The sequence below is a fragment of the Leptopilina boulardi genome, unplaced genomic scaffold (genome assembly GCF_019393585.1).
Source record: "Leptopilina boulardi isolate dan_hultmark-lab unplaced genomic scaffold, ZJU_Lbou_2.1 LbouV2_327, whole genome shotgun sequence".
Lineage (NCBI taxonomy): Eukaryota > Metazoa > Arthropoda > Insecta > Hymenoptera > Figitidae > Leptopilina > Leptopilina boulardi.
Window position 1 is genome coordinate 1,793,037 of NW_026137893.1, and position 24,000 is coordinate 1,817,036.

Consider the following 24,000-nt stretch of genomic DNA (forward strand, 5'->3'; position numbering starts at 1 on the left):
TTGCAAAATTTATATCTCGTAAACGGCTTGATGAAAAAATTTGAAAAAATCTCCCGGTGTAAAATTTCAGTCCCGGCTTTTTCCCGATTGAAATTTTTTCCCCTTTCTCCTGATTGAGTGGCCACCCTAATATATTGTTAACAAAAAAAAAATAAAATTTATCTTACAATTAGAGCTCACTATGTTTAAAAGAGAGTTTAACATTATTTATATATTTCAAAGAACAACCTTTAAAACTACACTTTTTTTTCTAAAAACCTACTCTAATTCTAATTTTTAATCTATATAACACATTCATATTTCTCAAAACAAAAAAAAAATTAATGAAAAAAAACTCAACATGATATGGATAATCCATAATAATTTAATTAAATCTAATTAATTTCAACATTCTAATAAACTCTTTTAATTTATATATAACTCTAAAATAAATAAAACTTGTCACTACTTAACGGCATAGAAAAATATAATTTTCTTTACAATTAAAAGTAATTCGGAAATATTTGGGCTCCTATAACTAGGAATAATTTTAATCACATTATATAACTATATCTTTGATATTAAGACTATTTATGAATCACATGATAAATATCTAAAATATTTCTAATATATATTATATTTTTTTTTATAAAATTTCAATTTTTTATTTCATTTGACTAAAGATATATATTATATGTACCTATTTTTGTCAAATAATTTACTTTTTTTTTATCAAATTTTACTAATTGTAAATTAATTTTTTTTTAAAATTTGTCATTTGAACTTTTTAAATTAACTTTCACTGAAATTTATATATATATATATAGTTAAGTTAATTAATTTAAATTATATCTAATTAATTTGTTTTAATACTGATCGACATGAGGTGAAAAATTCCGAGTAAGGTCTCACGTATTTGGTTTACTATCCTAATTCTCTATCATTTGATTTGCACACAATACTAATGAATCAGTCATTAGTATATATTTATATTATAATTGTTAATTACAAAGAAATCTAATTAAAATTGTATTTTCTTTACGAGACGTACGTTCGTTATTTGTTATACATAAAATACTTGAAAGTTTGAGCATCTTTATACTCTCGCTAATACTATTAAAATATATATATATATATATTTTTTTTTCATCATTCTTTATACATTTGAACGAATTATTTTGAGCTAAGTTTTGATTAATACTTTGTGTTTCTGAGAAGACAGTTTTCTCTCTTAAAATTTTTTTTTTTATAAATGGATTTTATTACAAATAAAAATAAAAAGTAACTTTTTATTTATTTCAAACAAAATTAAATTTGAATTATGTATTTTTAATAACTGTAAACATTTGAACAAAAAGTGGTTTTGTTTAAATTAACTTTTTTCCTATTTATTTATAAAAAAAAAACTTTAACTGAACAAAAAAATTAAATCATAATTTATAGTGGAAAACAACAAATAATTTATTGAAACTTAAATGTTCATTTTCTGTAATTTGATATAAATTTGGAATATTTAAAAATAAATTTTTGTATAATTACTAATTTTTATAGAAATTTAAAAAGTTTTTAAATTTCTCTTCTCTATTACTAATTTTAAATTTTGTCAATTTGTTTAATTGATATTTTTTCAATAGGGATAATTTTTTTAAGAAAGTGCTTCGTTTTTTGAAATCTATATAGAAAAGAAAAAACAAAATACTGTCTTGTTATAAAAATGGTTTTTTATAAGAAAAACTTAATAATTTTCTCTTCCTAACAACATGGCAGTAAAATGGGATTTTCGTCAAATAATATAAAACCAATAAAATTCTATATATATTATTCGTTAGACGAATTTAAAAAATTGAATATAGAAATATTTGGTACATATTCATTTCTATACGCAAGATATGCGAATGAATATTCGAATTATTTGTCATTTATTTTAAATCTTGGATAAAATTGCCTCATATTTAAAAATTTTTATCACCGATCAATCACCACAAAAAACGTACCAAATTTAATGTAAAAAATATTTTTCATCATAAAATTTGTAAAGGCAACAAAACGTGACACACGCACATTTGGATTATTGTTTTTCATAGAAAAAATATATATTCTACTCAAAGATTGAAAAAAAAACCGTTTTAGAAGTTCTAAAATTGATATAATGCGGGAATTAAATAAATTAGATACGAAAAAGAGTTCCAGGATTTTTTCTTTTTTTCTTTTATCAAACCGTTTACTAAATATAAATTTTTCAAAATTAATTTAATTATTATTATTATTATTTTTCCGTCATTTTTTGCATCAAATTTGCGAAAAGTTTACCCAGGATTAAAAAAAAAATACTTTCAAAATTGAAACAATATAAAGAAAGTTATGAACAATCAAAGAAAAAAATCTTTAATTTAAAAAAAAAAATTATATCTCGTATAAGGCTTGATGAAAAATTCGAAAAAAAAATCATGGAACCCTTTTTCGTAGAGTACAAAAGGATAAAAAATATTTGCTAAAATATCGTTGACCCCCTCCAATAAATACTTTGTATTTTAATTTCAAAATATTTTTTAATATTTTGTGATTTTAATCAGATAATCCCACAAAAACCGATTTTTATTGTATTTTAATAAATTATTATTTCTATTTATTTTATTAATTACTACTGGGCGCTTGATAATTCCATAAAATTGATTAGTTAGAATTTTTATTTAAAATAATTTTCATTTTGATCAATTTTCATTTCTTCGAATTATCATTTCACTAAATTTTTTTTTTAAACTCCATTTTTACTTAACCGAATTTTAATTTAGCAAAATTCTCAATCAACAGAATTTTCAGTTATTCGAATTTGAATTTTCAGTTCATCGGAATCTTCTCTTGTACAAATTTTTATTTGCAAATTTATAGAATTCTTAAAATCTTAAAATCGACAAAACAAAATTTCGGCCCAAATTTAAAAATTTTTAAATATCAAAATTTTTTTTGGTGATTTGTCGATTTTAAAATTCGAACCCAAAATGTTGTTTGATAAAAAGATGTTAAAAATTCTTTTAAATAAAAAATTGGTTACTTTAAAAATTCTCATATATAAAAATTTGTTTAACAAGAAATTCGTTAAAATTCTAAATCGAAGAAATGAAATTGAAATTCTAGCTAATGAATTTTATAAAGTGCGCTCCGTTGTCACCGGTTAGAATTTTTTTTTTTTTTTAAATATTTTTAACTACTTTTTCGTAGTTTCATCAAATTCATTACTTTTTGTAAATTATTTTTTTTTTAACGGCTAGGGGTGGGGGAGGAGGTATTTATTAAAATTAAATTATTTTCTCTAAATAAAATTGGGGGATTGACGTCAGGTGCGTTTACGATATCGAGATCGCGAGTTAATACCACAACAAAGAGATAATATAGAATGTGAAAAAGGAAAAGACAGTGAACCTTTGATCTTCCTTTCGAGGGCCTTTTCGAGTGCAGTCTCTTTTTCCTGCGCTTCAGGACTCGGCTTTGGCGCTCCTGGGAAGGTTACCAGAACTATACTCATATTGTCTCGGCTGCCCTGTAAAAATAATGATAATTATTTAGATTAATCAAATCTTCGATACTATCAAAACTGTTTTCTTTTTTTTTTTTGGAACGTATGAATAAGTTTTAAAAATCAATTGTTAGAATTTTCATTTGTTTTAATAAAATTCCACTCTGTAGAATACTATTTTTGCAAAACAGTAATTTAAAAGAATCTTAATTTTGGAGAAAAAAAAAATTGTACACAATTTTAATTTTACAGAATTTTTATTCTTTTGCATGAATATTCTTCAAAATTAATATGTTACGAAACAATATTATTTGTGAAATGAACATTTTCGGTTATATAAAAAAAAACTAAAATTAAAAATTGGTTCAGTTAATATAAGGGAAAATAAAAATAGGAATATTGGCAATAAAAAAAAAAATAAATTCAGAAGAAACAAATTTAAGTTATTGTTTGATAATAATTTAACTGCTTTAGTTAATTTTGTTTAATTTTAATTTTTTAAATTCAAAATGATAAAATAAATAAATATTAAATGAATAAAGATTTCAATAAATATTACTAAGAAAAAAAAAATTGTTATTTGTTTTTAGACAAAGTTTTAATAATAATGAAAATATCAAGTGAACTTGATCTGAATCAAAAGCGTTAAATCTCTAAATATCTAACCCATTACGTTAATATGCAGAGGCCATTGCCAAAACCTCTTGGCATTAATTTTCGTGTATTCAGATGAAGTTTAGAAACTACTTATTGTATTATTTTCCCATCTCATTATTCCGTAATGTTGCTTTTTTTAAAAAATACATACATTTATTTAAACTTACGATGTTAATAACTGTAATATTTAGTTTTCATCGTTCAGCAATTTTTTAATTTATATTGCATTTACAGTATATGTTAACAATTTTAAAAAAATAGCATTTTAATTTTTATTACTTAATCGATGAATTTATTATTTATTATTTAATCGTCTTTAACACCTGTAGTAATAATAATAATAATTAAAAACTAGAATAAAAATCGAATAAAATTCAGAAAAATTTTACAGCCAATATAAAATTTATTAAATTCTCCATCTTTTTGATTCCTTTACTATTATGAATTATATACCTTTGAATTTTCTTTTCATAAAAATATATACATATTCATTTGAAAAAATCTTTTGTACGTGATAATCTTTTCCTGGTGAAAAGGTTTGAAATAGAATACCTTATAATCATATTTATAAAAGTACTTTTCTATTTTAAGATTTTCTCTTTTCAAGGTGAATTTTATTAAACTGGAGGAGAGAAAAATAATAATATAAGTGATACAAACTTGATGCTTTTAACAGGGGTTCTACAAATATATCTTCAGATTGAATTCTCAATTTCTTTTTGTTTTAATAAAATTTTATAATTTTATAATCCTTCATTTATTTTTAAAAAAATTTGTTATTTTTTTGAAATAAATTGTTAAAAGTAAATACTTTACTTTATTGGCCTCAAATCAAATGACAAAAGTAAAGAAAATTATGTGTAAAAATTTATGAATTTCCCATAAAAATCATTCATTAAAATTTACTTTTTAAATAATTTTTCTTTAACAGACTTTTTTGGATACCGAATTTTTATTTGGCAGATTTTTTATTTTACAAAATTTCTCTTTATCAGAATTTTAAGTGATTTTCATTTTTGAGGTTATCTTTTGGATTTCACCCCTTTAAAAACGCCGAATTTTCATTTGACCGAACAAATATCCGACAAAATTTTTGGCTGGAATTCAAAAATTAAATCAAAATTTTCTTGATTATTTCCAATTGGTTAATTTTCAAAATCGCGCCAAAACTTTTCTGTCAGATATTTGTTCGGCCATTTGCAATTTCGGTCAAATGAAAATTCGATGATTTGATCATTTTCTCAAAATTGTTAAATAAAAAAATGTTTAAATATGAAAATGCAATTCAATATAATTTCTATTTTATAAAATTCGGTAACATAGAAATTCTAACTTACTAATTTTTAAACTGTATTATCACTTATACAACACACTATAAAATACACAAAATCAATACATGATCAATGGTGATCAGTCTAAAAATGATTTTTTTCCAAGTAGTCGACTTCGTTCAATTAAACGCTAATCGGCTCAACTTATAAATAGCGTTAATAAATCACTAAATAAAATGTCCTGTTACAAAAATAAATAAAAATTTTTAAGCTTGAGGAGATTGGCAAACCATCTAATGAAATCAAAAAATTTAAATAATTTTATTTCTCCTGACCTTTTAAAGATCATTTACTTCTCTTTATGAGGCCATTTTCACCGTGTGGCTAAAATCCTACGAGAGGTTAAAAGCAGTAGATATATTCTGCGACTGCGCAGAAGCGAACATTCTGCGCAGACGCAGAATATATCTACTGTTTTTAACCTCTCGGAGAATTAAACTTTAGAGACGGAATAATTTGTTATTTAAAGAAAATATAATTAAATAAGAATAAATGATCACAAAACTCACATAAATTATATAAAATTATTCCACATTCAGCGCGATCGGGTTCAAAGTTGCTGGGGCTCTATTTGATGATAAATAAAATAATATAATTTGCACGCGAACGACAGTTAATTTATTAGTTAAAATTAACAAAAGACTTTAAGATCACAGGGAGGGAAGTTGGTGAACCCAAATACAAAATATAAAAATAAAATATTAAGTGACTTCCAGGAATATAAAATTTATTACAAAGATCAAATGTAATACATTAATTACTTGTTTAAGGGGCTATACCAAACCCATGAAAAATTAGACGATTTTTGGGTATTTTTTTAAAAGAAAGTACTTAATAGAATGTTTTGATGTTTTTTGGACATAATAAGGCATATTTTTAGTTATATTTTAAGATTTTTTTTACAAAAATATTGAAAAATAACGAAGTTATGTGCTGTCTTCGGAGGTGGCAAAAAAAATTTTCCCCAACTGCTGACATGATTCCGGCCAAATGAGTAGATGAAACAAAAAAATTCAAAAAGGTTCTTGAAGTTTAAGGTATTTCCTATACAATGACCTAGGATTTTTGAAAAATATCAAAAACTAATAAAATGGCGTAGTTCTGAAAAAGTGTCGTTTTTGGGGTAAAAAATGGTCGTTTTTTTTAATGCCAAATTGACAATTTTCAACCAATCAAAAAGATCGTAGGTCATTGTATAGTAAATATATTCAAGAATACTCAGTTTCAATTTAAAGTCAATCGGTGAATTTCTCGTTAAGCTATGATGTCAGCAATTTTTAAAAATGTCGTTTCCAAAAAAACGCTAAAGATCGTCTATAGGCAGGTGGTGCGGTTTATATCAGCGAGCGGTCGCTCTTTAGAACATTGCCATTCAAAAACTAATCAAGATACAATCTTGACGCTTTCACATGATATTTTTGAAAGTATAAACTATCGAATAAGCCAAAAAATTGATTTTTTGAAAGTGTCACTCTGGTATAGCCCCTTAAGTTCAATAATGATCAAATATCGACTCTTTTCCTTATATCACTTTCAACAATAAAATAGTCTATTCGGATAATGTCGATCTTCAAGTACAATTGTCAAATATTAATTGATCCCAAATAAGAAATGAATATAATGATTATAGACTATAAATTCACACAAGGAGATATACTCTAAACACATCATATGACGTACGGATAAAGTGTGAGGAACCGACCCGGTCGCAGGGGTGACTTTTTACCCTTATTCTAGTATATTTGATCATTTATTTCTCAAAATAACGTCAAGAAATATTTCCCCCTCACAACTTATCCATAAGGTGAAAACGACCTCTATGTATAAATTACGAAAGGATAAAAAAAATAAATATATGTGACGCTCCACGAGAGAAGGGACCTATCTCCGAAATAACATTAAGCTCAGTTTTCCGTGCACCGTACATGAAAACTAAGCCTAATATTATTTCGGAGATAGGCCCCTTTTCTCGTGGAGCGTCACATATTCTTTAAAGAATCTTACCTTGTATAAGCATGTGTCTATGACTTGATTGGTGACAGCTACCAAGTCGTCGGTAATTAGGAGCCTCGAGTGTATAAAATTGCAGAGGTCCTCATTGGTCATGACGTCCCAGATTCCATCACAAGCAAGGACTAGGAACTCGTCATTCTCGTCCTGTCGATCGAGGACAAATATCTCTGGCTCAGGTGAGACCAATTGCTCGCATGGCCCACAGCCTTCAACATTTTTGTACTCATAATCGCCGAGGGCACGCGACACTGCCAAAGAGCCATTAACTCTTTGTATCATGACGCTTCCGCCAGCCTTTTGAATTCTCTCCTTCTCAGCAGGTAGACCCGGTTTATGATCTCGCGTCGAGAATATTGGATTTCCTGAACTGCAAAGAACTGCTCTTGAATCGCCGCAATTCGCTATATAGACATTCCTCGGCGAAATGAATGCACAGACTGCGGTCGAGCCTGATTTGTCATTGCCAGAACTCATTTCCGGAAGGTCTCGCATCTCATCGTCGAGCCGAAGAAAGCCAGAGTGAATTCCCTTTATCACATTCTCAGCTTTAAACTCCTCTGTGTGCATTATACATTCTAGTAGGTGCTTGGAGCTATGCGCGGAAACGAGCGCACCCGCGTGACCATCGAACACGGCAAAATAACTCCAATCCGTGAGTCCACCGTCGAGGCCAGTAATGGCCTTGTGAGCGTCTTCCATCTCAAGTCGCCAGCCTTGCATACTGGCAACTCCATATCGTAAACCATTTCCTGCCCCATGTTCATTGCACTTTTCCGTTTTCGGTGTATCCAAAAACGCCCCCATACTCTCAATACGTTCCTTGTTGTCGGCAAAAGCAACTCAATTACTCGTTCTCAGTCAAAATTCAATATTATTTATTCAGCATTTTCATTGCTCGATTTATTCTAGCGATATCTCGTAGTCTTCCTATCTGGAAAAAAAGCAGTATCCAATATTTTAGTCAAAATTAAACCAGTTTGAAAATTAATTATATTTTTGAAAATATCATTAAAGTAATACTAATGACAATGGTTTTTTCAGGGTGGTCACTGTATTTAAACTTTTTGTCTTCCGGTAAAAATGAGCGTTTTCTCCCGGTTTTTAGACGTCGACACTCAGTGTCGAAAATTATTTTTCACGGGATCAAAAATAGAAAATCATTTTTAAAAAGGTTTTGGGTCCACATAATAACTTAAAAAGTATTTATCAAGATGAAGCTGAAACCTTGTTATTAGCACCCATTTAATTTTTGAAATTTTCAAGTTGGTATTAAAACAAAAGAATACCATTTGTCAAAAATCTCAAACATCAAAAGAAAAGTATATAATTCAAAGGTTATTCATTACACGGAAAGACTTCTTATATTAAAAATTTGTAAAAATAGAACCAAAATTTAGTATTTTACTATATCAAAGTGAGGCTATTCAGGGTCAATATTTAAAATCACTATAGTCACTATTAATTCTGTAAATCATTTGTCAATATTTGTAAAATTCATAAATACAATTTTCTTAATTAAAAAAAGTGATTACAAATTTTAAAACCAAGAAAAGCAAATTTTAATATCGGCACTGTTAAAAATTGATGAGACAGACATAAAAGTATGAGAATGGGAAAATAGAGAGAACATGAAGAAGGACAGGCAGATAGAAATTTAAGGAGATTTAGAAGGAGATGGAGGGATGAGGTGGTCGGTTTTACATACCTGTCGCTTTTCACCAAGTCAAATACATAGAAACATACACACCTACCTAACAGCCTAATGCTACCTATACACTCAAATATACGCATAATACATGTAAACGCTCGCACGCAACTACGCTGAGGAGTGAAAGCAGAGGTTTGCTTATATACTAAGCAAGACAATTTTTCACCACTTATGAGAAAGGACCATTATTGTTAAAATAATTGTAAATAATAATAATTATCAATGTATTACACATAAGTAGTTATATAGTATCAATGGTCAATTTTTGAGCTAAGTTATCTTAAAATATTTTAAGAAATAATAATAAATAATCAGTAAATATAAATGTAAATTATTAATAAACTAAAATATTTTAAAATATTAAATTATTATTTGGGATAAAATTACAAAAGTGCTATTCATAACGACAAATATATAATTTGAAAGAGAGTAAAAAAATGAAAAAACCATTATTCAGATCCAAGTTTTATTAATATACATTCCATCTCTTGTCGTATTTAAATACGAAAAAGCAGCATTATTTAAATCATTTCTGCTAATGATTTCCCAGTGAAAATCGTTAAAATCGAACTGATTGTCGTTTATCTTCCCGCGCGGCATATTCATAGTTTCGGGTAGATTCGTCAATCCTCGGGAGCCAAGCGCGAGGATCAATAGTGGTCGATATTAAATTTCCAAAGTGAACATTTTAATTTTTCACATCGATATACGTGTGGCTATGGTTTTAAGATCTTTTCATATTTAATATGTTAAAATTTCAAAAACTTTATTTTAATTCGTGTTATTTTTAGTAATGAAAAGTAAACTTTTTTTTTTACAAATTACTAGTCTCAAATTTAATAGAGACAAAAACTAAAATTTCTAAGTCAATATATGAAATTTAATTTTCTTTCATTAATAAGTATTCATATTGCAATTTTAAATATTATTAGTGAACTGTGAATAGCCTCCATTTAATATTGAATTTCTTAAAATGTATTACCATTTTTAATGTCTTTTAATATAAGAAGTCTTTCCGTGTAGAAAACAAATGAATACGACAAAAAAATATCAAAAATAAATTTAAATATTTTTTTAAATAAATAATGAAAATAATAACGACAACATTAAAATTTACAATTACAAATGATTCTATTATTATTTATTAATGAATGCATTTAAAAAGTGGGAGAATATTATTATTTTTTTTGCAGCAAATAGAAGTTAAAGAAAATTAATTTAATTTTGAAAAGATTTTATATTCAAATTCTACGAAAAATTTTTAATTTTTCTCCACAATAAAATTTAACAGTTTTCAACTTTTTTTTCAGTCTTTTCGGGACTAAAGGAAGTTAAAAAAAAATTGTGATCGCGAGACTTGGATTCCAAACGAAATTATAAAGATTTTTCTACCATAATTCAGAAAAAAAAATTCCAATTTCTCCCTTGAATAAAATTTAACACCTGCAATAATTTTTTCAGTCTTTTTGTGACCCAAAGAAGTTGAAAAAAATATTGCAAGTGTTAAATTTTATTTAAGGGAGAAATTGGAATTTTTTTTCCGAATCTTTAACGAAAAATATTTGTAATTAATAATTTTTCGTAGAATTTGAATGGAAAATCTTTTCAAAATTAAATTAATTTTCTTTAACTTCTATTTGCTTCAAAAAAAAAAATAAAATAAAAATAATATTCTCCCCCTTTTTAAATGCATTCATTAATAAATAATAATAGAATCATTTGTAATTGTAATTGTTTCAGCTTCATTTTATCAAGGCATTATTAGGATCGAAAATCTTTAAAAAAAAAAATAATAATTTCACATTTTTAATCCTGTAAAAAACAGTTTTCGGCGATGAGCGTCGACGCCACCTTCATGGAGGTGTTTTTAGTTACAATTTAACTATGATCAAAAAATTACTTTTATATAATATGTAGTTGTATATAAATGATATTAATTTTGTCCAAAAAATATCTTTGATTTGGCACAAACATTTTTACCATTTTGTACCCTTCAAAATAGATCTTTATGATTTTTTTTTCAAATTTTTCCATCAAGCTATATTTACGAAATATTAATTTTTCAAAATTGGAGAATTTAAATGATTTTTTATTTTTAAATTCTCATAACTTCCTTAAAAATGCATCAATTTTAAAAGTTCTTTTTCAAAATGTGTGTTTTTAACTGAACTTTTCAAAAATTTCATACAAAAAAATTATATAAAATATAAATTTACTATATTTTTCGTAATTTAAAAGTTAAAATCTTGTTTTGCATTTTTTAAAAATATCTCTGGTTTTTTTTTAAACTACGGTATGCAAAATTGTCAAAAAGTGCATAAGATATAAAAAATGTATTTGAATTCAAAATTTCGAAAATTTTAAAAAATTCCGAAAATATTGAAAAAATCGTTTTCTCAAGTTAAAATTGTTGTAAAAGGAAGTAGTTTTTTTTGAAAATTTAAAAAAAATAAATCGAAAAATACAAACAGTTTTAAAAACAAGATTTTAACGTTTAAATTACAAAAAATATAGTAAATTTTAAATGTACAAATTTTTGCAAGAAATTTTTGAGAAGTTCAATTAAAAACAGACATTAAAAAAAAGACTTATAATTTTAGCACTGACTTTTTCCCGGTTCGGTGGCCACCCTGTGTTTATACACTTTTTCATGGCTTCTCCCCGGTTTAAAAAAAAAAAAAAAAAAATTCTGTTTTTTAAATTGAGATTATCACATAATTTTAAATTAGTATTAAAACGTGGCTTACTTTAAGTGTAAAACAAAAATGTAACACGAGGCGCATGATTATCTTTAAAAAATCATTAATTAGAATTTTCATTTTAAATAATTTTATTTAAAAAGAAAAAATTATATTTTAGACGAATTTTTTTTTGAATTAGCATTTGACAGAATTTCTTTTTAAATGAATTTTTACTTAACAAAATTTTTAGCAACCAAATTTTTCTTTGGCAGAATTTTCAATTAACAGTTATTTAATTTATATAATTTTTTATTTAAGAAAATTTTAATGTAATTGAGTTTTAGTTTAGCAGAATTCTCATTCAATCGAATTTTGTGATTCGAATTTGTAAATAATAGAAATTTCAATTCACCGAATTTTAATTTGCCCGAATTTTTAAGACGCCAAATTTTCATTTGTCCGAAATTACAAATAGCCGATCAAATAATAGACATAAAGATTTCGGCGCAATTTTTAAAATTGACCAATTAGAAACGATCAAGAAAATTGTGACTGGTCAATTTTAAAAATTGCGGCGAAATCTTTCTGTCGATTAATTGTTTGGCCAACTGCAATTTCGGACAAATGAAAATTCGGCGTCTTAAAAATTCTATCGAATTTAAAATTCGTACAAATAAAAATTCGGATAAATTATAAATTCGGTGAATTGGAATTTCTGTTATTTAAAAATTCGAAACACATAAAATTCGATTGAATGAGAGTTTTGTTAATTTTAAATTCAATTAATTTTAAATTCTCTTAAATAAAAAGTCATATAAATTTAATTACCGTAAAATAAAAATTCTGCCAAACGAAAATTCGGTAACTAAAAATTTTATTCTGTAAAAATTCGTATAAAAAGAAAATCTATCAAATTTTAAGTTGAAAATTTGTGTAAAAAATAATTATTTCTAATAAAATACTTGAAAATAAAAATTTTAATTAATGATTTTTGTGGAAAGATCATGCGCCCCTGTATAGAACTAAAGAAAATGGGAGGATTTAATCCCGAAATTGTAAAAGATTCGAGATTCGAGTGTAAATTTACATGAGACGCGTCCCGAGACTACTGGATTTGATTTTTTATATACGAAATATAAGTTAGTAAATATATTAATTAATTTTATTAATGTTTCAATTTTGTGAATTTTTATTTATAATTCTACATTATTTGATTATTGTGTTCCTGTCGTCTGTCTTTGTATTTTTACATTTGCCTATTTAAATTGATTTTATTTCGTTCTATCTTTTCTGATTTTATAAGATATCCTAAATATAAATTTTGCTATCGAGTGAAATTTTGTTATTATTTTTAAATTAATTTCTAAATTTATATTTTTCAATCAAGATTTTTATATTCATTACAAATTGGTTTAAAAAATTAATTAAATTATGAAATATTAAGTTTAAGAAATGTTTAATAAATATGAAAGTTTTTTTTTATATGTGTATACTACAATTAAAATTGATTTTATTAAATTTTTAAAGATTCAATAATTGTACAATTTTCAAAAAACAATTATTTTGAGCTAAAATTTCTTGTTAAATAATAATTATTTAATATTTTGTTTTCTTTCTGTTTAAAATTAGTAAACAATTGTATTTTTTTATCCTTTTTTTATAAACAATAGCTGATTTTACTCATCGAAAGATTCTCTACAATTTTTTTTGTTAAATTTTAACAATATTTGTTCAAAAGTTATAGAAATTAAATGTTTTGTTTTTTTAATATATTTTTTAAACTAAATATTATTTAAAAAAAAACTAACAGAATTAAAGAGAATAATTTACTGTTTATAAAAATTGGATGAAAAAATATAATTGTTTACTAACTTTAAACAAAAAAAAAAAAATATATATATATATATATTAACAATTAACAATTTTAAAAAATATGAATATTGTTGGACTGAATTTTTAATTCAAAAATGTTATTTCCTTTGATAAAAATATATAAATATTTCCTTACGCTTGTATTATTAAATTTATTGTTTAAGTATTTATTAAAACAACCACTTAAAAATAAAAACTATTTAAAAATGAATTTTTGAAAAATATTACAAAAATATAAATTTTATTTAAATAAAAAAATCGTTTTTCTTTTTACTTACAAGTATGTGTATTCTTTTAGTTTTTGAAATTCTATGCAAATATACACATATTAATAAAAATTCTCAACAATAATTAGTAAAGCAAATTGTTTAAATAATTTCTGAAACATTTTTTGAATTTGTAAAGTATAGAAAATTTATTTTCTGCAAAATTTTAATTTTAATTTTTTATAAAAAATTAATATAAATTAAAATTTAAAAATCTTAAAAATTAATACTTCGCCCAATAATTTACTATTTTGAATTTTTTGAAAAAATAAAAATTTTCTAAATTTAAAATTTCATAAATTAATCGATAAACATTTTTCATTAAAAAAAAGAAAAAAAAATTAATTTAACAGTTAATAAAAAGTTAAATTTAGTGATGATAAATATTAGCTTACAATTTTCATGACGATTAAATTCGTAGTAAACTTTCTCCCAAGAGAATTAAATTTGAAAAAGAAGAATTCTAAATTTTTCTGAAAATGTGATTATCCTTTTTTTTTTGGTTTACAAAATTTATGTAATTTTAATGCTTTTATGTGAAATCGTCTAACTGTTCAGTCTAATCACGTGTTTACAACAACTTGTAGACATATTTGTTTTTTCTTTTTCATTGAAGTTATTACGTATTCAAATGAATACGTAAGTGTGTACTCTTGCTTCACGTGAGCGCAAGATTTACAGAAGCGAACATAGAAAATATAATTTTTTTTTTTTAAATAATAAAAATAATTTATGTCTAATTTTCTAATACCCGAGAATTCAAATTAAAACAAAAAAAAATCATATATAAAATTAATATTTAAATATTTGCAATTTGTTGATTTGTAATTTTATTAGCACTCTTTTTTTTTTTATTAAATAATTATTTCCCCCCTTTTCCTTTAATTTCCACCCACACATGATGCAAATTGCATCATTTATTTTAAAGTTATATTATAGTCAATAGTCGAAACAATTCAAAATATTTTTAATTTCAATTTCACAGTATTAAAAAATTTTACATTTCTAAAAACCATTTTAATTCATTTTTAAACTTTTGTTTTTTATGAATTATAAGAAAAGAAATAAAAATAAGTTTGTTTTGCACGAAGTTACATTTAACAAAAAGGTTATATATATATATATATATTTTTTTTTTTTTTGAATAATAAAAGCAAATATGAATAAATACCTTTCTTTTAGAGAAATTCAAAAGGTTGGAAATCGACTGAATTATTAACTTAATTATTTGAAGCCACAATATTTGCAACCTTTGTGTTTTGATAATGAAGAGCACTGTTCACTTTTATAACAAATTGTCAGAGCACACTGTCAATAGAGTGTGCTCGCAGAAAAACAGAAAAAAAAGAGTTAATTTTTCAGCATGCAGAGAGGGAAAGTTTATTTTTTATTTATTTAGTGAAAAATGAAGCGTGACATAGGGCAAAAAAAAAACAGGGATTTCAGCAAAGAGAGAATAGAAGCGCGCGGTTTTATTTGCTTTTCACAAAACCGAACACTACGATCACAAGATTCTGAAAATAGAGCGTTGGCAGAGAGAACAAGCTGCGTTCATTTCCTGGCAGCGTCATCGCGTAATATTTTCGAGGTTGCGAACAATTTACAAAACTCCTACGAGGAAATTTAGTTAAAAATTTCCGAGTTATAGATTATAAAAAGTAGCAAAAAAAAAAAAAAGAAAAACAAAAAACACAGTTCAGCCGGTAAACAAGAACGAAAGATGCGTGAACGAAATGATCGCGCGTTAAATGCAGAAAACATAAAGCTTTCACCTTATATTTTCACGCTCACGAAACAAGAATGAAAATTAAAATACAAAAAATTAACAAATTATATTTCTAATTAGAAAAAAACGAACAATTTTTTCAAAATAAACAAAAAAACTTTCTCAATTAAAATTCATAATTTTTTTTTTTCTATTTCGACTAAAAATTATTTTAGCGCGATAATCAAAGGGAGAGATTTTCGGCTGCTGGGATTTTTTGGAGCGAAGATACTATATGTATACTTACGTGAAGAGGTTGCAACAAAATATCAATATCATCGTCAGTTGTTTCGCGGGCGTATTTTATTTCCTAATAATATATGGTATAAATGTTTTAGTTTCTTGTTTAATCACTAATTCACTTGTATCATGTTTTTCGTCGCTTTTCGTAAGAATATCAATGTGATCACCGTCACCATGCCTCTCTTGATTCAACACATAGAAACATCGACACACGACACGAAATCGACTCGAGTATGAATGGCGGATATTAGAATTCGCATTGCGCATGCGTTGATTATAAATAACTTGGTAAACGCTGGCGTCACCAATAGCCAATAAACGACAACGTCTCCTCTCACTCCCACTGGAACCGTTGAAAAGCGCACGAAATAAACATTCAAATTTTTCCAATGATATTGAAGGATTGAGAAATACGGTGGGAATACAATTTGTGAAAATTTGATGAAGTAGAATTTAAAATTACTTCCTTCATTTTATAATGAAATAAAAAAAAAAAATAATTATATAAGAGGGAAAAGAAAATCACATGGATTTAGGGTGAGATCACATGATAACGTAAAGCGCCGCATCGCTTTTCATGTAGTCTGGTTTTTTGATTTGAAAACTATCGAAAATAGTCCAACTGCTAACCAATCAAAAACCCTTTCCACAGTGGCGTGAAAACAGAAATTATATAGGTGCTTCAGGCGCTTGTACACCTCACAAATTCTAATTATACACGGAATTTGTCAAAAGTTATACTAATTTTGATTGACCTTGCTCATGGAGAATTTCCAAAAGATAGGAAAATTTCTAAATTCTCGATGAGCAAAGCCAATCAAAGTTAGTGAAACTTCTGACAAATTCTGAAGATACTCAGAATTTGTGAATTGTACAAGCGCCTTAAGAATGTATGTAAGCACCTTAAGCGTCAATTTTCGTAAATTGTCCAATTGCAAATCAATCAAAATAGAAGCATATATATTTGTCCTTCTCTAACTCATTTTTCCGTTTACGTTTTTGCATTTGTGTTTCCGTTTCCATTTCTATTCTGCTTTTGTCTTAAGGTGCTTTTATACCTCCAGTATTTTGGTCAAGCAATCGGCTGGATTGGATTTTCACGGTTGTATCACTGAATTTGATTGGCTCTGACAAATATTAGATTTTCACGGTGAAAATGGAATATTAGTCAGAGCCAATCAAATTCAGTGATACAACCGTGAAAATTCAATCCAGCCGATTGCTTTACCAAAATACTGGAGGTATAAAAGCACCTTGAGGCCCCAGTCCAATGTGGGTAGAATAAGGATCAGATTTGACCAATAAGAAAAAGTTTTTAAAAAATCCAATCATCTAATTGGTCAAATTTGTTATAATATTCCATTGTTTTATCTACATGGGACTGCAGCCTGAAGGCCTAAGCACAATAGAAGGTAACCGGAATAAGGTTATTCAAGTTGGGTGGGGGAAAGCCAAGATGGTTGCTTGCTGGTGCACCTATCAGCCTATCAGCATTCATTCCCACGAGAAATTTCTCGTGGGAATGAATGCTGATAGGCTGATAGGTGCACCAGCAAGCAACCATCTTGGCTTTCCCCCACCCAACTTGAATAACCTTATAGTTATCACAAACGGAAGAATTAGTAAGAGAAGAAAAACAATATATGACTATCCCTCTCTAACTTAGTTTTCCGTTTACGATTGCGATTACGGTTAAATTGTATTTCCGTTGGCTCTGAGGACTTTTAAGCTGCCGTCACAATAGACCAAAAATAAGTGTAGAATCAGCATAAAGGTCTTTCTTCAATAGGATCATAACGCATACGTTAAAGGTGCTTATATACCTCAAATTTCGATCAGATGAACATTATTTCTGGACCGTGAAAATGCGTGAAAAGTCATTTTCACGGCGGGTATTTTTGAATTGTTTTATACAAAAAATGTTTTTTTTAAGAAATATAATATTAAATAATTGTTTTAATATGTAAGAACACTTTAAAATAGTGATAGAGAGATGATTTGATTAAAAAATTTAGCAAATTTTGCTTTAAAACGTTTTCTGCTACAAGAAAGTGTAAAATGACGATGTTTGTGAAATGGTTTGTACAGTGCTTCTTCCTTGTTAGTGTCTCTCAGAGTTTTGTTTATGTTATGTCGGTTTTTTTTAACTTGTAATAAATAATGAGTGCTGAAAATAAATCGGTAAGTTGAAATGTTTATCAAATAAATTTAAATTCAACTAATTGTTTCGAATAACTGAAAGAAACATGTACACTGTACAAACCATTTCACAAACATCGTCATTTTACACTTTCTTGTAGCAGAAACGTTTTAAAGCAAAATTTGCTAAATTTTTCAATCAAATCATCTTTTTATCACTATTTTAAAGTGTTCTTACATATTAAAACAATTATTTAATATTATATTTCTTAAAAAAACATTTTATAAAAGTATAAAAGCACCTTAAGGCGCTTGTATACCTCACCGATCCCGAGTATTCTATCGTCGTGCATACAGACGCATAAGTTTGTCTCACTCTGCATTTTCCGTCTTTGGGAAATGTAAGAAAATGCAGAGTGAGACAATCTTATGTCTCTGTCTTAGGAGAGAGAAAGACAAGAATGGTTTTTCCAAAAGTCGTGTGACCGTACCTTTAAGCTGTGACCGTTCCCTTAGTTTACATTTCGAACGTTCCTTCCTACTGAGTTAACACAACGATAGCACCTTAATGCAGAACTTCCCAACTCTGCTAATACTTGCAGAAAAATTGTTCATGCGCAGAAAAAGTTAATTTTGGCGCGTTTTAACTTTTGATTACCTAAAAATCTTCCTATACATATATATATGTATATTCAACCGTCGTTGGAAAAAAGAAAATATTTTAGTTAGAAAGACTTTTGATGATTATTGAAAAGTTTTAAAATACTACAGTAAATATGGCTGGAGTTTGGACACAAAAGTTAAATTCCCTACAACCAGGAACTCAAAATTCTATTGTTATTGGAATTATAATTCATAGCTCCAATCCGAAAATTTTTGAAAATTCCTTTACAAAATGTGAGTAAAGATTAATTTTAATAAAATGTCATTTTTTTGTGCAAAATAATAATTATGTTTGTTTTATAATAATTGGAATGGATTTTGATTAAATATTAGGGTCAGACGATTTTTCTAATTTTTCACTACTTTAATCATTAAACATTAAATTAATTAATTAATTCTATAAAGAACAAATAATTCTTTTTACAATCTTAAGAATTATTTTAGGTTCTTTATTATATTTTTTTAGTTGCTAATAAAGTGAGTTTTCAGTATTTTATCCACTTTAAACTTACATTTTGAGGGAAATAATAAAAAATTTTACATTATTCTTTTATTTCGTTCCCAAAATATCATAGTGTCATTTCTTAAAGTATCAATTTTTTTTTTAAATTAAGTTGCAACCACTTAATTCCAAATCTGATCCTATTATTCAGGCCTAGGATTATACGACTTTTTTTGGCATATTTTAATAAGATGTGATTTTTTCAGCTTTTTTTTTACATTTTATACATTTTTTTCCAAAATTTTTAAATAAAATATGTTTTTTTAGTATACAATGCAAATCTTCTTTATTTCAATTATTTAATAAATTTCTAACTAAAATTCTTCTCTAAATTAATATTTTTCAATAATTTTAATAAAATTATTCACAAATTATCTTAAACTATTTTTCAATTAAAAATTTTATGAAATTCAATAATAATAATCAGCAACAAAAATTACCAAAAATTTCAATCAAAAATCAATTGATGTTCAATTAATTTTAAAAATCTGATATGTAAATTTTTGAAAATTTAATTATTTTCACAAAAGTTTATCTAAAATTATTTGATAAATTATTTTCAATTCTGAAAAATTTAATTATTGTCTGAAAATTAACAAAATTTTTTGAAATTCAATAATTTTTCAAAAATTTAAACTGTAACTCTTACAAAATTCAACTATTTTTAATTAATTTTATAACAATCTTCGAAAATTCAATTATTTGAAAGTATTTATTAATTACAAATTTTTAAAATTTAATTTTTGTCTATTATTCTCTAGTAAATTCTTCAGCAACAGAAATCAGCAAAAAATTTTAATTAAAAATCACTTGAAGTGTAATTATTTTCAAAAATTTGAATTTTAATTCTTTAAAAATTCAATTGCTTTTTAAAAAATATTATATAAATTTATTTTAATTTTGTAAAATTTAATTATTGTTTAAAATTTAACAAAATCTTATGAATTTCAATTATTTCTCAAAAATTCAACTGCAACTCTTTCAAAATTTAATTATTATCAAAAATTCCATTGATTATGCTAAAATGCTAAAAACTATGCTAAAATGTTTAATTCAAATAAATTGCTTAAATTAGACTTTCAAAAAAATTTTTAAATGGAACTTTAAGAATTTTTTTTTAGAAATTTGTCCTACTTAGTTAAAATTTTCTAAAATTTGGCTTAATTCAATTCTGAAATTTTCGAATAAAAATTTCTTGATAATATTCTTATACACATAATTATTTTTATTCAGGGTGTCTACTAAAAATCTGATTTAAAATTCCAGGACTTTTTCAGGACAAATTTCTTATTTTTCCAAGACATTAAATTGGATGATCTTAAGGAATAAAAAAATTTTTAGTTTAACTATTGTTTTCAGAAATTATTCAAAAATTAATTAATTACTTAAGTAAATTTTCATTTTACTTATTTAATGATTTTTTTTTAACTTGATTGACAAAATTATAAATTTTTGAAAATTTAAAAGCAAAATATAAAAAATTCAAGGACAAAAATTAAAATTCCAGGACATTCAAGGACATTTCCAGGACTAGTAGATACCCTGTTATTAAGGAGTTAAAAAAAATGAATTTAAGATCTAATAACATTAGTCATTTAAAGTAATATATTTATGAACTAATTAAATTTAATTAAAATAAAAAAAAATCGATTATTTTTGGAATGTAAATCAACTAAAATGACTTTTTTATGCGCCTTAAAGTCGTTCCAAGGCCTGGACATTCAATTCGTTTCAATATTGAAATATATTAAATTTTTCAATTAATAATTTTGAAAGGCCGAAAAGGCAATTAAAAAGTAGAGATATTTTATCCGATTTATGATTTTTTTTTCAGTTAATGATGAAATAAAACGTGCGGTTTGGACTTTTACTATGCGTGATTCACCTGATGATTTTATCAATGTGACTGTTTGGGGAAGCTCAGAATTTATTAATTCTCTTTTCAATAAATTTCAAATTGGTTCTGTTGGTAAATATACATATATATTTCTATTGTTTATTTAAAAATCGTTGCATTTATTGTAGAATGTGGTGAAAAAGTTTCAGTTTATTTAAATGTGGGTTGCCTTAAATTTTTGCTCTTTTTTTTTATAAAATACAAATATTTTTCTTCCAAAATATTAGTTAAAATTGTTAATATATATATTTTTTTAAATTTTGTATTAAACCAAGTCCACTTCTGGGCCGAAAGGCTGAAGCTTAATTAATAAATAATAATAGTTAAAATTGTTAATAATTTTTGTTTTATAACATTTTTTTTTATTTATAGGTCAATCCTCAATTTCACCTGAAGTTTTGTATTTTGCTTTTAGAAAAATCTTAAAATTCCTAATAATCATTTTCATTATCCATAAAATTAAAAAATGAATAATTTATTTAATAAAAATTTTATATATTTACTTTGGAATTTGAATTTTAAAAATGAGTTACACGGAAAAAAGATTAATTTGACATCTGTAAAAAATTAAATAATTAAAATATAATTTTTCAGTTGAAATTATAAGCGGTAAAGTGATTGGTCGATTAGTGGATGATCCAAATGAATCATTTGTTCCTTCTGTAACTAGTCAACTTAAAATTACTGTCAATGAAGGCAGTGCTTTAATACAAAATCACGATTCAGATGATAAGGCTCAATTGTTACCATTACTAAATTTGCCCACAAAATCAATGGATACGTTAAGAACATTGAGTTATGCTTTGGATCATATTGAAGAGCTAAAAGATCAATTTATTGATCTTCTTGTTATTGTTACCTTTGTAAGACTAAATTATTATATTTAATAATTAATAAAACAATTATTATATAAATTAAAAATATAATTAATTAATTTTTAATTTATTAAATAAGAATAAATTGTAAATTAAAATTATTTTTTTTTATTATAGATTGGTGAAGTTCGTGAAATAATTAGTCGAGACGGTCGAAATTTTAAATGTCGTTCTTTTGAAATAACAGACAAGTCAACAAATAAAACAATATCACTTCAACTTTGGGATTCAGAATGGATAAGATTGTCTGAATTTTGGGAACCACGAAAAACAGTTTTATTTTTAGCCGAAATTCGTATTGGATATAATAATTTTAAAAAACGTATCGACATGTCTATTGGTAAGAAAACTTTTTTTTAAAAAATATTTCTTTGCTGAGAAAATAATTTAAAATTATATTTATCTAAGAGAATAATCACAATTTTGCAATATCTAGCGAGAAAGACTTTGATCACTGAAAATCCTAATATTTCACAAGCAATGGAATTAAGGCTTGCAATTTCAAATAGGCCCGAATTTACGCCAACTGATCCTTTTTCTATTCCAAATTGTAAGTATATTTTAATTAGTTCGAGCCACGATTTTTAGCGACTCTTAAAAACTTTGAATTCTCCTTTTTGAAGCAATATTTTTAATTTAGTTTAAATATTTAATTATCGAAAAACAATTAGAATTTGCGTAATATTATTTTTAAACGTATAAAAAAAATGCAGTTTAATGTATTTTAAATAATTTAATTTTCAAAGAATTTATTAAAAATTCTGAAAAAAAATTATGTTTATGATTTAATTTTAATTAAAATTTTGAAAATAATTGAATTCTCAAAAATATTTAATAAAAAGAATTTTAAATAATTGAAATTTCGTAAAAATTTGATTGAAAATTAAGAAAATTGAATTTGCGAAGAATTTTAATTGAAAAATATAGGTAAATAATTGAATAAGTATTGAAGAATCATTTTAAAATGTTTTCAGAGTTAAAATGTGAATCGAGAAAAATTATTTTAGATCTTCAAAAAGTTCTTAAAATTTTTTTTAAAAATCTTAATTACTTGAAAACACTAAAAACCAATATTAATAAATAAAATATTAATTCTAGTGAAAAATATTACTTCCGTTATGACTGTACAACAAATTACTGAGAAATTGAATTCAACTCCCGCCGAAAATTACGAAAGAATTCAATTTTTTGTTATTTTATATGCACAAATCACTGAAATTAATTTAGACAGCAAAGATGGAAATGTTTTAATGACAAAATGGTGAGAATTTCATTTTTTTTTTGTTCGTTTACTAAATTTAATAAAATAGAATTTATATTTTGAAAATATTTAAAAATTTTAATAAATTAAAATATTTAATATGAATTTATTATTTATATTTAAGTGCTCTTTGCAAAAGACTCGTGCAAAAAGATCAAGATTCATGTATGAATTTGGAATGTCCATCGGGAAATGGAAGTCAAAAACCATACAATGTTGTTAGTTTTGTTGTAAAATTGAATTTAAAAGATGACACTGGCTATCTTATTGGATGTAGAATAATGGGAAATGCAGGGGAACAAATTTTTGGATGTACAGCTACAGAATTCCAAGTAAGAAATTTTGTATATTATAGTTAAATTTACTATTAATTTCGAACTTGTTATTTATTAGTATATTATAATAATTAACAGGAATTAAATGAAGAACAGCGTCTGGAATTAAAATGGCAATTTCTTTTTGCTAAATTTGCTGTTAGAATACAAATTTTAGGTCCAACATCAACAATGAATCGAGCGGTTTACAATATTTTATCAATGACTCGAATTGAAAATGCTGAAGATTTATTTTTTGACAACACAACGAAAAATAAATAGTTAAAAAAGCTATATAATAATTTTTTTTGTTTTATTTT

At 25.2% G+C, this 24,000-nt stretch overlaps 2 protein-coding genes across 6 annotated transcripts in view; one reads left to right on the top strand and one right to left on the bottom strand.

The window, feature by feature from the left end:
• LOC127284956 (protein phosphatase 1B) overlaps positions 1–16,276 on the bottom strand; it is a 28,781-nt gene extending 12,505 nt beyond the window's left edge. For 2 of the 4 annotated variants that reach the window (XM_051310689.1, XM_051310686.1), the window contains exons 1-3: positions 16,034–16,276; positions 7,486–8,425; positions 3,400–3,517 (exon numbers count right to left, since the gene is read on the bottom strand). In XM_051310689.1, the coding sequence (XP_051166646.1) occupies positions 3,400–3,517; positions 7,486–8,298 (931 nt within the window). In that variant the 5' untranslated portion in view covers positions 8,299–8,425; positions 16,034–16,276. Of the gene's footprint in view, positions 1–3,399; positions 3,518–7,485; positions 8,426–15,192; positions 15,743–16,033 lie in introns of those variants that run through there. The other 2 variants (XM_051310687.1, XM_051310688.1) reach the window with 2 other exon arrangements.
• Positions 16,277–17,927: 1,651 nt separating this feature from the next.
• Positions 17,928–24,000, top strand: LOC127284952 (protein hold'em-like). 2 transcript variants are annotated; one of them, XM_051310682.1, is made up of 8 exons: positions 17,928–18,210; positions 21,168–21,302; positions 21,825–22,093; positions 22,223–22,445; positions 22,542–22,655; positions 23,204–23,366; positions 23,491–23,698; positions 23,780–24,000. In XM_051310682.1, the coding sequence occupies exons 2-8, from the start codon at positions 21,206–21,208 to the stop codon at positions 23,960–23,962; spliced, it is 1,257 nt and encodes a 418-aa protein (XP_051166639.1). In that variant the 5' UTR covers positions 17,928–18,210; positions 21,168–21,205; the 3' UTR covers positions 23,963–24,000. The 2 variants fall into 2 exon arrangements, with proteins under 2 accessions (XP_051166639.1, XP_051166638.1); XM_051310681.1 differs by lacking the exon at positions 17,928–18,210 and adding an exon at positions 18,889–19,065.

Excerpts from the sequence above, each read along its gene's own strand:
- LOC127284952 (XM_051310681.1), top strand. The coding sequence starts at position 18,945 with ATGGCTGGAGTTTGGACACAAAAGTTAAATTCCCTACAACCAGGAACT. Across the intron at positions 21,303-21,824 it reads ATTTCAAATTGGTTCTGTTG|TTGAAATTATAAGCGGTAAA; the intron begins GTAAATATACAT and ends ATAATTTTTCAG. Across the intron at positions 23,367-23,490 it reads AATGTTTTAATGACAAAATG|TGCTCTTTGCAAAAGACTCG; the intron begins GTGAGAATTTCA and ends TTTATATTTAAG.